The following is a 14963-nucleotide window of genomic DNA, read 5'->3' as shown; positions in this document are numbered from 1 at the left end:
CCACTTCTTTGCTCACCATCTTTTGCCTTTCCATGACTTCAAGATCCAGCCTCTTTCTCATTTCAGTATAATCTTTAGGAGAAAGAAATGGCAACCCATTCCAGTATTCTTGCCTGGAAAATTCCCATGGACAGAGGAGCCTGTGGGCTACAGTCCATGGAGTCACAAAGAATCAGACATGACTGAGTGACTGAGCACAGCCCACAGCATTATTATTATCATAATTTTTATCAATTGTTTTGCTTCATTTTGAATGTTCTTACCAATTTTCTACCAGAGCATTCATCTTTGTTCTGTTTTCCAATTTCTTTCCACATCCACATATTCCTGTTCTAACACCACATTGTTTTAAAAAGTGTTTCTTTAATGCATTTTTATATAAGCAAGTATTTTCTCTTTATTTTTTTCTTCAAAAATTTCTAGGCTGTCTCATATTTTAAAATTTCCAGATGAATGTTAAAATCACTTAAGTTTCAAAAATCCTCTTGGGATTTTGATCTAAATTACAGGTAAATTACATCTGAATTTTTGAAAACTTGGCATGTTTATATTGTTTAGTCTTCCTATCCAGGAACATGTTCTTCTTCTACATTTACATAAATCTTGTATCTTTCCTAGTGAAGTTTTGTAATTTTCTTCAGCCAATTTTTAGTTTTTTGTTTCTGGGTATTTTGTATATTATGTTGTCATTGTAAGTGGTCTCATTTTCCAGCTATGTTTTCTAACTAGCTATTATCAGTACAGGACTTACCTGGTGGCTCAGACTGTAAAGAATCTGCCTGCAATGTGGGAGACCCAGGTTCGATCCCTTGGTCGGGAAGATCCCCTGGAGGAAGAGAATGCTACCCACTCCAATATTCTTGCCTGGAAAATTCCATGGACAGAGGAGCCTGGAGGGCTACAGTCCATGGGGTCACAAAGAGTCAGACACGACTGAGCGACTAACACTTTCACTTTTTTCCCCACTTATTATAGGTATATAAGAAAGCTCTTTAATCTGTTCACTGACTTTGCTTCCTGGCACTTTACTAAAGTCATTAGTTCTAAGATTTTTTATTTAGAATCTTTTAGATTTTCTATGCAGATATTTCTTACTGCATTCACTAGAATTTCTATACCACTATTAAATAATTATAGTGATGCAACACACATGTCTTGTTCTTGATTTTGACTATGTCCCCAATATGTTGTTGTTACAGATGTTGGTTATTGTTTTCTTCTCGATATCATAATATTAAGGACCTATTTTTTCATGCCCAGGTTTTTAAAAAATTAACACTTAGTTTAATTAATCCAAAAATGGATGTTGAAATTTAGCAAATGCGTCTTTTGGACACCTGTTGAGATAGTCTTATATAATTTTCTTTTGACCTATGGAAATGATATACTAGAGATACCTGATGCTGTTCTCCTAATATTCTGAAACAAACTATATTTGATGATATTAGTTTTAAAATATTGTTCACATTTTATTTGCTTAGTGCTTTGTGTTAGGTTTTTTTCATTTTAAGAGTATCATTCTTTCAATCCTCTGTGTTACACTTGGAAAGATTTTATGTCAGGGTTACGTTAGCTTCAAAAACTGCATTTGCCATGATCTGACTTTTTCAATCACTGGCTGTTTAAATACTCTATGAAAATCTGAAAAGAAAAACCAACAAATAATCAGTGTGGGAATTTGAATACAGCTTCCCAATAGAATATAAGCTGCAAGGAGGATTTCTGTCTGTTTTGTTCACTACTGTATCCCTACTGTTCTAGAACAGTGCCTGGTATTCAGTAAATGTTTGTTGAATAAATGGAAGAAAGTAATGAATAGTCTCCCTGGACATTTAATAGAGTTGTTTGGAAGGTTTTTTTTTCTTCCTGATTTATCCTGTGTTTTGCTCTATAAAGCTCTTTCAGGGAATCACTTATGTGTGTGCTCACACACACACACACACAAACATACACACACCATTCCTCAAAAAAAACTGGTTTATTTTAAACAACTCAAGTATAAATATCACTAGAAAAAATTTGTATTGTACTTAAATTTCCCACTGACATTAATAACAATTATCAACATTTCCCATTATTACAAGTTATGAAAAGGCTGAAAATTATATTTTAATGCAATTTTCAGGTTGGCATTTCAAAGTTTCAGTGACAAACATAATGAATTGTTAAAGTCTCAATTTGAGATGGACATTGTAGCTCATTCTCTTAGTAAAAAAGCTAAAAGCAATTCTTATTCCAAGTCACTTAATACTTTCCAGAACAGATTAAAGATCTAAAGGTCACTTAAAATAAGCTCTAAATGTCACTTAAAGGAAAACAATGTCACTGAAAATAAAATACCAGATTTAAGCATCATCATTCAGATTATATACTCTTTTTATTTTGCCTCTATTACAACATCAGGGGTGATATGGCGATAGAGGAACAAAAAATCTCAGGTTAGGGTTGATCATAACTATATTATCTTTATTCTTTCTCTTTTTAAAGAAAAGAAATATGGTGTAGAAATTTTGACTCAATCTGATTAATTTTAAAGGGCATGTTCTCAGCAAAATTCTATGGCAATTTATATGTAGTGAAGTCTGAATTATGCTGTCAGTGATCAATGATTTGTAGTATATTTAACATATACAACATACCACTCATTTATTTGACCATGGATTGTATGATGTGATTCTAAATGAAAGGAAGCTATAATTGAAAAGTACAGAGCAACCAGAAAAAAAATGAAATGAAACAAACCTACCATGCCCTCTGTTGATGAAATGTGTGACTAGAGAATGTATGATTGGAAAGAAAAAATTCAACATATGTTTCTTCATTCTTTTTTTTAAGTTTCTCTAAATTATGTTCTAATTGAATTTCATAAAATAAGCATTTTATATTCTTCTGTTTTTATGGCATTCAGCACAAAATTATGTCAATTAAAAGGAAAAAGTATCCATGTATAAATGGTTAATGCAGTAGGCCCAGTCATATGGCCTTGAATAGGTGTGATCTACTTGGAACTCATTCTGGAAGAACAACAATTGGAAGGGAAGAACCATTTTTAGACAATTTCTACTAAGGCAAGGTGGAAAAGGTAGAAGGATGGAATTCTGAACAAGCCAGATTGCTGTCCTCCCTCTCCTTTTCCCTAATCTTCAAATATCAGCCAAGTCCTTATAAATGATGAAGTTCATGTGCATCTTATGGGTGCAAGGATGGGTTGTTATCCTGAGACAAAATCTAAATCTCCTTCTCTAGAAGGTATCAGAGAGATTGACAGACATCCTTCAATAACTCCTTACCTTCTCCTTCTCAGTAGCATAACCATAAATTTTGATTTGGCTCAGTACACAGAACAAAAACTATATTTCTTGGCCTCCTATGTAGCTAGATTTGACCACTTATCTACATTCTGGCCAGTAATGAAAGTGGTAGTATCATGTGCAACTTTGGGGAAATTCCTTAAAAGAGAGGAGGCTCATCCTTCTTCACATTTTCCACCAGCCTGGTAACAGAACAATTCAGTAACTATCTTGGACCATGAGGTGGAAGATGTATACTGAAGATGACAAAGCAAAAGAGTCTAACAAATCAGGGTTCCCAACACATTTATGAATCTCCCCTGCCAACACTGAATTGCTTCTCTTTTAATTAAGTCTATTTATTTAAGTTATTGTTACAATGAAATATCCTCCAGCTTTAAAAAGAAAAGAAATTCTGACAAGGGCTACAACATGGATGAAGCTTGAAGACATTATACTTATATTCTGTAAGCAAGTCACAAAACAACAAATATTGTGTAATTTCACTTATATGAGATACGTAGTATATTCAGATTCATAGAGACAGACAGTAGAATGGTAGTTTCCAGAAGATGTGTGTGTGTGGGGGGGTGAATAGGAACTTATGTTTAATGAGGACAGATTTTCAGTTGGAAAAGATGAAAAAGTTTTGGAGATGGATGGTTGCACAACAATGCAAATTTACTTACTGCCACAGAAGTGTACACTTAAAATTGGTTAAAATGATAAATTCTATGTTTTATATACTTTACCACAATAAAAAATGCAAAAATGTCAATGGTTAGCAACAATGTGTGTGATGAGAATATTTTCCGAAATCTCTGAAGTGCTCCCTTGGATACCAGTAGGATCAAAATTCAAAATTCTATTGTTGGAGACAATGTACTGGGCTTCACTCAATTTTATTTGATGAAACAAGAAATTAAGTGTTAACCACAATTACATGCCTACACTGACATGAGGGAATTTCTTACACATCTAGAGCTTCAATTGACATCTTCATGCAGATGCTTCATAAATGTATATCTTCAATTATTTCCCTGAGGTCAATTATTCCATGTTTCAAAGTGTTAGGTTGGAAGTTAGACATGAGCAACCAGAGGAGGCCTGGCTGTAAGGGATGGAAGCGTATCTCTGAATTCCATCCAAGAAACACCCAGGAGAGCTCACAGACATGCTACAAAATAACCACACTTTTCAACTCCTGCACGTGTATCCTATTCACACAGTGGATACAAAATGACCACAGGGGCTTCTCCAAGTAACTTTAGGCAGTTAGGAGCTCATTAAGGGCTCATGAATATTCTGCATCTAATTATGACAGAATTATGGGAAGACATAAATAATACAACTTGTTGTTATATAACTTGTAATTGTCAATTGGCCTTGAGCATATGCCCATTTGCAATCCCTTTCATTGATTGGTGGTGGGTGCAAGCCCTACTTTGAATCAGGCATAACCAAAAGGAGGAAACTGGAAGCATAAAAAGGGGAAGACAAGAGGGTTTGACAGGAAGGATGAGGGCAACTCTCTTGGGAGTGTTGGACTAAGAAAAGCTCTGTCTGCTTGAGTTGGATGTTCTACATCTTTTGGTCCATCACTCCAATTTTTTGTTGTGACAAAACAAGAACCAGGGAAGAGAAATAAACCAACCTGACAAAAACTATGTCAAACTCAACATGCCCAACACCAAATTCATGATCACCATCCCCATACCTGGCTATTTGCCATCCATCTGATTGAGTAAGCCATAAAGCCAGGACCTTTACCCTCCTTTACATCTCCCATCCTATCATATGCTTCTGTGCCATCATGTACCTCCTGTTATCAGTTATTTCATTAATACTTTTACATTATTTCTGTATTTGAATACTATTTATCTCTCACACTAGAGTGCACATTCTGGGTGAGCAGAGACTTTAGTTTTACTCAATTGTATTCCCAGAATACAGCACAGTGCCTGCCCTTTACATGGGTGTTTAATAAATACATGTTAAATAAATCTTTAAGGTTTGAACTCATAACTGGGAAAAAAGTTTGATATAAAAATGCATAAATGTAATTCCTCTCCTTCCTATCTTTATGAAGATGTGAGTTATTCCTCAAGCAGAGTTAGTGGGTTACAGTTTGACACTTATCTTGAGATTATCCTGGCTATTGCTTTAGTACTGACTTTTAGTTCAGTGTCATCTTGTACATTTACCTGAATTTCTTGAACACTTCTAACTTGTACAATGATTCCTCTATCTGTCCCTTCTCATGAACTAATCCAAATATACTGTTCCATTCCTTGGGTGGAGAATAGTAACTATTTGAGGCTCACAACTCTAGGTAGAGGTCCTGAGGTGGGGATGAGGATGAGGGAGTGGGAGTTTATCTCAGAACTCAAACTCTGTGGATTCAAGCTGTGCTTTTGCTACTAGTTTCAAATGAGTTTACTTAACATCTGAATCTGTTTCTGCATTTCCCGAAGCAGACACACCATTAAAGATACCTATAGAACAAAATTATTGTGAGAACTATATGGAGAAATGGACCTGGAATTACCTTTTAAACTGTACAGTGGCACAAACGTACATTATCCCTATGTGAATATGGTTGGAGTGAATCCTAAAATAGCAGCGGGGATGGAAAGGAGGTATTTGGCCACGACTCACATTATGTAGGTAACTACTTTTACAGTGTATTTCTACCTGCTTTTGAACTTGTTTTTGAAAGGAATAATGAAGTGGTTGCAGCAGAGAAAAAAATCTTAACAGGAAAAAGGTGGAGGGGGGGGGGGGAAGCACTTCTAAAATCTAGCATTTAGCCAGTCAATTTGGCGTCTTTACTTCTACCGCGTTTCAGTTTCCCGAAAATCCCAAACTTTCCCACCATCTCTAACTATCGTAACTGTGATCAGGTGTGCGGTATGTGCCGCCTGGTTTCCCCTCAAGCCGGTGTTACGTCATCAGATTATGACGTACCGCCCCCTGAGCGTGCTCAATTGTGAGGTCACACGCTCTCTCGGGTATATAAAGCTGGACGCTGCCTACTGTCCCACTTGCACCAGGCAGTGAGGGACGCTGAGTATCGTGGCCCTCGGCTTCCCGGGAGGCTAGCGGCCCCCTGCTTCCCAACTGCCAGCTGAGTCCCTCAGTGCCCGAGAAGAGGGAAGAGGTTTGAAGAGGCGCCATGAGTGTCCTGTTTCTACTAGTGAGCAGCATTCTGTTGGCCTTTATGTTTGTCTTCTGGAAAACCTGGTTTCAGGTAAGTGTGTAAGAGCGGTTGGAATTAGATGAAGCTCGACAAATACATGGCTTGGGGAGGGAGGTGTGTTTAAGAGAGTAGATAGATAGCAAAGTAAGAGTAAGGCGGGGGTCACCCCATTCCTTTTTCCCTTGAAAGCTCTCAGATGTTGACTTTACCTCACACTTCTCCCATGTTGACCAGTAGTTCCACAGCTGTACTGTGTTGTGAAAAGCCCCAAGTCACTAGGTGATGGGGTCAGTTTTCATCCACTCGAAAAGTACAGCAGCAAGTGTCCGTCTGCCCTCTCCCATTTTAAGAAACTGTACCTACCCTCTTCCTCTCTGGCTTTTACTATCCCCATGTGATTCTGTTTGCCTCTTCCTCCCTTGTATTTTCATTTTCAGTCATCTTTATGACAGCTTTGGGTGGGGGAGGGGACATCATAGATAATTAAGGTCAAAATGTGGGTTTCCTGGTGATGTTTAAAGTTCCAAGTGAAGTGTTTTTAGATAAGTATCAAACAGGGTCCAAGTATAGACCTACTGGAATGCCCAAGAAATGTAAGCCAAGGCTATGGTATTTTGGCATCAGAAGGCTACTTTCATTTTTCTCTCACTCTTTGGGAAGGGCATATTTCCAAATTAATGTATTCATTCAACAGATTTTTAATCTTGGGGGAGGTCAATCAGTTCATTTTGGTAAATCAAGACTAAGAATGTTATTATTTGGTGGTATTTGGACATTGCTAAAGTCAATAAACTACATATGTATAATTTCCTTCCCTTACAGAGAAACACTGGTGAAATGTCATCAAATTCAACTTCTCTTGCACTAGTAAGATCATCCTTTTCTACTCGGTCAACTAAGAGCAATACTGATAAGAGTCTTTCGGTCAACCGTCTCTCTCGGGATATCTTAATTAATTTCCCACACTCAGTAGCTATGCAGAAGCGAATAATGGTAAACCTCAGGATTGTGGAATACAAGCTGGCTGAACTGGAACAATTCCTAGTTACTAAGGGTTTAAATGGTGCATTAGTTAACCGGAAATCCACTGACAAGCCTACAAAATGTAATAACAATTGAGGCAATAATTAAAGGGACTTTGAGTGGATTCATTTGATTATATGTGTTTATACCAAATGAATTATTATTTAAAAGGGGAGGGGTGCCAAGTCAGATACAAAATCCACACATTTGTCAGTTTGCTTACATTTAGAGAGTTGATTATGTTGCTAACATATTTTACTGGAGAAGGAATGAAAGCACAATAGAGAAACAGTTTGAGTTTTCTTTTTAATTAGCTACAGTAAAGAGAATATAGTTGAGATACAATGATTTTAACTTCAATTGTGAAAGTTTTTTTTCTAATGGTTTACAATACTGTAAATGTCTCCAAGTTTGCATTAAAGTTAATGAGATTTGATGGAACTTTTTTCCATTATGCAGAATAGTCTAACACTATTGAATCTGTGTAATAATACTAAACTATCATTGAGCACCCTAAAATGTGCCAGGGACTCTGTTAAGATCTGTGCTTTACATACTTGTAAAGATAGTCACAGAAACTCTTAACTAGTCTTCATAGTCAGCTATTGAAGTAGACTACTTTTCCAGCACCACTTCTGCTAATAATTAGATATCTCATTAGAAGTGTGCCTAAACCTTCCCTGAATTGCAAGTCACCTGTAGAAAATTATATGCATTTTTTTATTTGGTGAAAAACCCACACCTCAAATAGCACTAAAATATAATAATGGTAGAATGTATGTAATGTGGCTTAAAATTAAAGTATTTATATGCTGCATTTAGCAATCTACTTTAAATATTTTATAAAATCTAGTAATCTGTTGACAGTCACTAACAGCATTTGACCTACCCTCAAAGAAAACCCTCAGAATATCTAACACAAGCTCATCTTATGTGTATGTTAGTTGCTCAGTCATTTGCAACCCTGTAGACTGTAGCCCACCAGGCTCCTCTGTCCATGGAATTCTCCAGGCAAGAATACTGGAGTGGGTAGCCATTCCCTTCTCCAGGGGATCTTCTTGACCCAGGGATTGAACCCAGGTCTCCTGCATTGCAGGCAGATTCTTTACCATCTGCAACTACCAGGGAAGCCTCAAAGAAAATCCTCAAAATATCTAACACAAATTCATCATATATATGCACATAATTCACTGAGATTGTTCAATTACAGGCCTACCTATCTACCTAACTTCATACGCCCTGCCCCCAAATAAGTTACCAGTATAAATTAAAGGAAAACCTTAATCCCTTACTCATTTAATCTTCAATCAAAAGGAAAAGGAATTTAAAATATATAAGAAATTAATGCTTAAATTTATTCTTTTATTCATCATTTGACAAGAACAAAAAGCCAGCGGTAGTGTATGTGGTTCTTAAACATATTTCAGAGTCACAGATTTCTTTTGATATTCTGATGAAAAATATGGACTATTGCAGTAGAAAAAATGCATATACACATACATGTAGAAAAATATTACATGTAATTTCAACCTCATACAGTCTCTGAAGCCAATGTTAAGAACCTTAAGAATAACTGAAAAGTTTCTTGCATAGTTAGGTAATCCTAGATTGTGATGTTAAACTAGTTGTAAATGATATATGATCAGTGTATAAATCTATTAGTGATATGATGTTTTCATTATCTTTTGTAAAGAAATTGGCACATAGGACTTTCTAGCTTGGCTGGCCTCATTCTTGACAAGTTTCACAAGTTTATCTCCCATAAGTATGTAAATAAGTTATCACCTGTAAATAGTAACTCATTCAAGTAAAACAATCATTCTACTTATCTATTAACTATATATTATAATCATAAGATCTTAGATTTGATTGAAGCCATTTCCTCATTAGTATTTTGTTCCATGTTCTATTTGAAATTAGACTTCAGGGTGTATAATGAACTACTTTAAATTTTGTGAAACACAGTAGAAATTAGATGAGTCATGTTTTTCTTCCACCCATAACCTACAGAACACATTTTATGGGGAAAGAAATAATCAAAGCTTCTAGATTCCATTTTCTAGATTTATCACTTACTGGCCATAGTTTTCTGTCTTATTTCACTATTTGTAAATAAAGATTATAACTATTAAGTTCACCTTAAAATAGTGAACTATGAAGGCATGAAGTTTTTAGACATGAATCAAAGATATTAAGCAATAGTCTTCATATACATAGTTCATTTTTTCCATATATATATATATGTATGGCATTTCTAATTTTCAATTTTACCACTTTCTTTTAAATATATTTATTTTCCCCAGCTTTATGGAAAAGAAACATTGTGTACTAAGAAATATAAGCAAATAGTATTTAAAAACTTTTATAATAGAAAATATAACTATTTTCTAAATAACCAGCTCAAAATAAAGCCTTCAGTATATTAGAAAACATTGTAGTGATACAAAATTTTTATTGTGAAATAGAGGCAGCTATGTATGTGTTAACAGATAAATTACATTGCTAAACATTAGTAGATTCACATTTTTGTATTACATTCCTGTTGAAATTGGAAAGCTCATAGATCTCATTCTGGTTTTCTACTGTCACTAATATTAGGTATTTCATGGTTAGTCTCTTTTTTAGAATCTAACATGTTTCCATATCTTTCCCCACGATATTTTTCCAGATATGGCCCCCAGTTAGCAGCTGGTCTGCAGCAGGTTGCAATGCGCTGAGAAGCAAAAAAAAAAAAAAAAAAAAAAAAAATTTATTATAGAGTGTTATGTCTTCTTGCTAACCAAAATGAAATAAGTACATAGAAAAGTAAGAAAGTGATCATCTAAATTCTTGTCTACAGAAAAAAAAGATACTCAAATTTAACCAATTGTTAATAGAACTGTATTAACTACAAAGTCAAAATAACTGAGTATGTAAATGAGCTCAAAAGGAAGTGTGTGAACCCATTCAAGCAACAGTATCACTTCACATACTTTGATTGAATTTCTCTCCTGGCTTTAGAGTAAGGGTTAGGTTAGGATCTAAACCAGTGTATGACTGGGAAGTTTCAAGAATCAAAGGGTAAAGCCATTCATCTAGATCCACTAAACAATGACCTAAATCTTGAATCCAGTCTGACTTCTGAGCCTACCTAGACATTGTCCTACTGAGATATCATAATCAACTCCATTCCCTTAGGCCTCCATGAAAGAGGGATAACTCAGGGTCTAGATTGGGTTCAAGGTCATTTACCAGACTTTTTTCCATTTCCAATGTGCTATTATAGTATGTATTATAACCAGATGAAGTTTTAAAGGTGAAAATTATAAAGGAAAAAGGTCAGTTGCTTTGTGTCATCTCAGTTCAGTCCAGTTGCTCAGTCATGTCCAACTCTTTTGCAACCCTATGGACTGTAGCCCGCCAGGCTCCTCTGTCCATAGGATTCTCCAGGCAAGAATACTGGAGTGGGTTGCCGCTTCCTTCTCCAGGGGATCTTCCTGACCCAGGGATAAAACCCATGCTTCATGTCTCCTGCGTTAGCAGGCGGGTTCTTTACCCCTAGCACCAAGATACCATAACTTTTATGTGCTAAGCATTTTAATAGGGCTTGAGGATATGATATCAATCAAGACAAGACCCCTTCTTAAGCTTATAGTCTAGTACATAGAGACACAAAAATATACATCCAGTATAATACAATGTTATGCACATAGTAATAGATAAATTGTATCAGGTATAAAAGCTACCTGAGGGGAATAGTGATTAATTTGATCTCATGTTCAAAATCTCATATTAACCTTCATTTTGATCGTAAGTACTTTATATTATAAAGTATAAATAATATTAACATGCTTACTTGGAAGATGTTTCCTTTAGCTTGAATTATGTTTATGATAGCCATGATTGGAATCCAGATAATGCAGAAAGTAATCATACACCAGCCTAGAGCAACTCCCCAGTTAGGGTATGGAATTTGACCATACTTAGGTCTACGAAACTGTATCACTGACCAGATCAAGATTGACTGTGAAAGTAAAATATGAAAAGAAAATGGTAAAGATTAGACTTTATTGCATTAATGGTTTCAGTTGTACTAATTATTAGCAGTTGTATTCCATTTCTTAGAAATAACTTATCAAAAACAATTAAGATGAAAATACATTCAAGGTGAGATAATCAGGTAACTAGCCAGAAAATCAAATTCTAAATGAATCAATCTAAATAACTTGTATTTGTCTTACAAAAATTAGCATTGATACAGATATTTGTACAACACATTTCAGTAAAATACTTCACCATAAAATATATCTGTTGAAAGTAAAATAGTATCTGAAATTTATATTATTAAACTTTTAACTTTTACTTATAATAGCATGATTTTATTCTGTGCTATCTGGAGGAGGAAATGGGCAACCCACTCCAGTATTCTTGCTTGGAGAATTCCATGGACAGAGGAGCCTGGTGGGCTATAGTCCATGGGGTTGCAAAGAGTTGGACATGACTGAAGTGACTTAGCATTCTGTCCTGTAAGCTAGCCAGCATATCAGTTAGTTCAATGAGAATATAAAATACATTTTAGTGAACATGCCTTGCGCCTTGCTTATCAGTAGTTTCTATTTATTTCCCACTACACAGAGTACCCCTTACTCCGCACCCAAAATGTACAGGCATTCACACATGGGTACATAGTTACCAAAGCACTTTCTTATTGAAAAAAAAAAAAAAAACATGTTTGGGTAACACAGTGAATCTTAAAGATAAAAACATTTTAAGGCCAAGTTTTTTAAAAAGTGTTTTTAAAAAAACCCTACTAGACTGTTGCAGCATTAAAACTAATTATATAGAAATCTGTAAAGCAAACAAAATGAACAAAAACCAAAAATTCCTTTAATTTCATTACACTAAGTTTATTTCACAATTACCATAATTTCATATAATTACAAGAGAATGGATGAGGGATAGTGGAGTCTAATATGTATGACTTTATACAAAATAGATGATAATGTATATCATTTAACATTTAATACCTTTGCATTTTAAAGTAAATCGAGTTGTCAAACCTAGAAATCAATGAAATTAGCTGGCTAAAATGTCTAGTTAGATCTTCTAAGTTGATAAAGGGCTTATTTTATTATGGAAACTTGTCAAATGAGGAAAACAATATTTAGTAGCACTGTCAAAGCCAAATATTAAAAACACCCTCTAAAATAAAGTGTAGATCAAATTACATAATACCCTTTCCTAGGAAAATCGTTGAAGCATGGAGGCAATGAGAACCAAAACTCATCCTCAATAAAGTTTCCCCCTGCCCCACCCCCACCATTATCTCTAGTGCATAGTAATTTTCTATCCTATAAAGTGTTTACTTGGCATTTAGCCTTTTACTGTCCTGAACTATTATTTAAAGTTACTTTTTGCTTTCCTTCAGCTCCTGCTGCTGCTGCTGCTCCTAAGTCGTTCCAGTCGTTTCCGACTCTGAGCGACCCCATAGACGGCAGCCCATCAGCTCCTCTGTCCCTGGGATTCTCCAGGCAAGAACACTGGAGTGGGTTGCCATTTCCTTCTCCAGTGCATGCATGCATGCTAAGTCGCTTCAGTTGTGTCCGACTCTGTGCGACCCTATGGACAGCAGCCCATGTCCAGGCTCCTCTGTCCATGGGATTCTCTAGGCAAGAATACTGGAGTGGGTTGCCATGTCCTTCTTCTTTCAGCTCCTAAATCACACTAATTTTTAACATAAACTATTGTCTCTGTTGACACACGTGAGTTTTCGTAATTTCAGATACTAATTCCCATAAAAAATATGAATTAATAACTGAGTGTTGTTTCTTAGCAATTAGTATATTTAGATTGAATTCCTTGAAGGCAGAGACTGGGTCTTAAACAGAGAGGTTAAGAACATTGTAGGTGGCTCAGCATATTTTTTAGGGAATGAGCAAATGACTCATTTTTAAAAATTATTGTATTGAAAATTTTTAAGTATCTTGTCCTAGATACTTTTTAGGATACCTTTAAGTCTCAAATGGTAAATGTTTAAGCCTATGGCCTCAGAAATAATGCAACAAAGAAAGGCACTGTAGACTTTTGGATAGCAGCCCTCCTGACTGGCATGTAATGGTACCTCATTGTGGTTTTGATTTGCATTTCTCTGATAATGAGTGATGTTGAGCATCTTTTCATGTGTTTGTTAGCCATCTGTATGTCTTCTTTGGAGAAATGTCTGTTTAGTTCTTTGGCCCATTTTTTGATTGGGTCATTTATTTTTCTGGGATTGAGCTGCAGGAGCTGCTTGTATATTTTTGAGATTAATCCTTTGTCTGTTGCTTCATTTGCTATTATTTTCTCCCATTCTGAGGGCTGTCTTTTCACCTTGCTTATAGTTTCCTTTGTTGTGCAAAAGCTTTTAAGTTTCATTAGGTCCCATTTGTTTATTTTTGCTTTTATTTCCAATATTCTGGGAGGTGGGTCCTAGAGGATCCTGCTGTGATTCATGTCGGAGAGTGTTTTGCCTATGTTCTCCTCTAGGAGTTTTATAGTTTCTGGTCTTACATTTAGATCTTTAATCCATTTTGAGTTTATTTCTGTGTATGTTGTTAGAAAGTGTTCTAGTTTCAATACAGTATACTAATGCATATATATGGAATTTAGAAAGATGGTAATGATAACCCTATATGCAAAACAGAAAAAGAGACACAAATGTACAGAACAGAATTTTGGAGTCTGTGGGAGAAGGCTAGGGTGGGATGTTTCGAGAGAACAGCATGGAAACATGTATATTATCTAGGGTGAAACAGATCACCAGCCCAGGTTGGGTGCATGAGACAAGTGCTCGGGCCTGGTGCACTGGGAAGACCCAGAGGAATCGGGTGGAGAGGGAGGTGGGAGGGGGGATCGGGATGGGGAATATATGTAACTCCATGGCTGATTCATGTCAATGTATGACAAAACCCACTACAATATTGTAAAATAATTAGCCTCCAACTAATAAAAATAAATGAAAGAAAAAAAAGAAAGGCACTGTAATTTCGGCCATTTGGAGGCCGAAAAGTTGAAAATCATTGATTTTAAAATGATATTAATTTGCTTTATTGTATTTAATGTAAATAAGTCAAGTTTATCTTATAAGTGTTTAAATATATATATTATTGATACCAGATTCATAGCATGTTAATACTTACCATTAAAAGGATAGGTGTAATGACAAACCAGCAAGTTCTCCACCATAGCCAGAATATCCACCTTTTTGCTCCAATCATCATTTCTATATCATCAATAAACCTGTTCCCTCCTAAAAACAGCAATAAAGAGTGCATTCAGCCCTTACTCATACTTTCATTCATTAATCATTCTGATTCTAAGTTATCCTTCTATGTCTAAACATTCTCCTGTACTATAGCAATGAAGCATATAATGCCTTTAACTACATTTTATTCATAAGAAATTTTTGCCCAGTATATTATACTAAGTTATTA

At 35.5% G+C, this 14963-nt stretch overlaps 1 protein-coding gene and 1 non-coding gene across 2 annotated transcripts in view; one reads left to right on the top strand and one right to left on the bottom strand.

Annotated features, from left to right (window-relative positions):
- Positions 1 to 5767: 5767 nt before the first annotated feature.
- The window catches only part of LOC110146367 (uncharacterized), a 17592-nt gene continuing 8396 nt past the window's right edge, over positions 5768 to 14963 (top strand). Inside the window, exons 1-2 of the transcript XR_011485880.1 lie at positions 5768 to 5957; positions 7312 to 7356. This is a non-coding gene — a transcript (uncharacterized protein). The remainder of the gene's footprint in view (positions 5958 to 7311; positions 7357 to 14963) is intronic.
- Positions 8854 to 14963, bottom strand: part of SLC6A14 (solute carrier family 6 member 14) — a 27905-nt gene continuing 21795 nt past the window's right edge. The window contains exons 12-14 of the mRNA XM_020907185.2: positions 14670 to 14779; positions 11348 to 11515; positions 8854 to 10225 (exon numbers count right to left, since the gene is read on the bottom strand). Coding sequence (XP_020762844.1) covers positions 10079 to 10225; positions 11348 to 11515; positions 14670 to 14779 — 425 coding nt within the window. The 3' untranslated portion in view covers positions 8854 to 10078. The remainder of the gene's footprint in view (positions 10226 to 11347; positions 11516 to 14669; positions 14780 to 14963) is intronic.

Source organism: Odocoileus virginianus, unplaced genomic scaffold (genome assembly GCF_023699985.2).
Source record: "Odocoileus virginianus isolate 20LAN1187 ecotype Illinois unplaced genomic scaffold, Ovbor_1.2 Unplaced_Scaffold_1, whole genome shotgun sequence".
NCBI lineage: Eukaryota > Metazoa > Chordata > Mammalia > Artiodactyla > Cervidae > Odocoileus > Odocoileus virginianus.
Note: the sequence above shows the minus strand (reverse complement) of the source record. Positions and strands in the feature narration are given on the sequence as shown.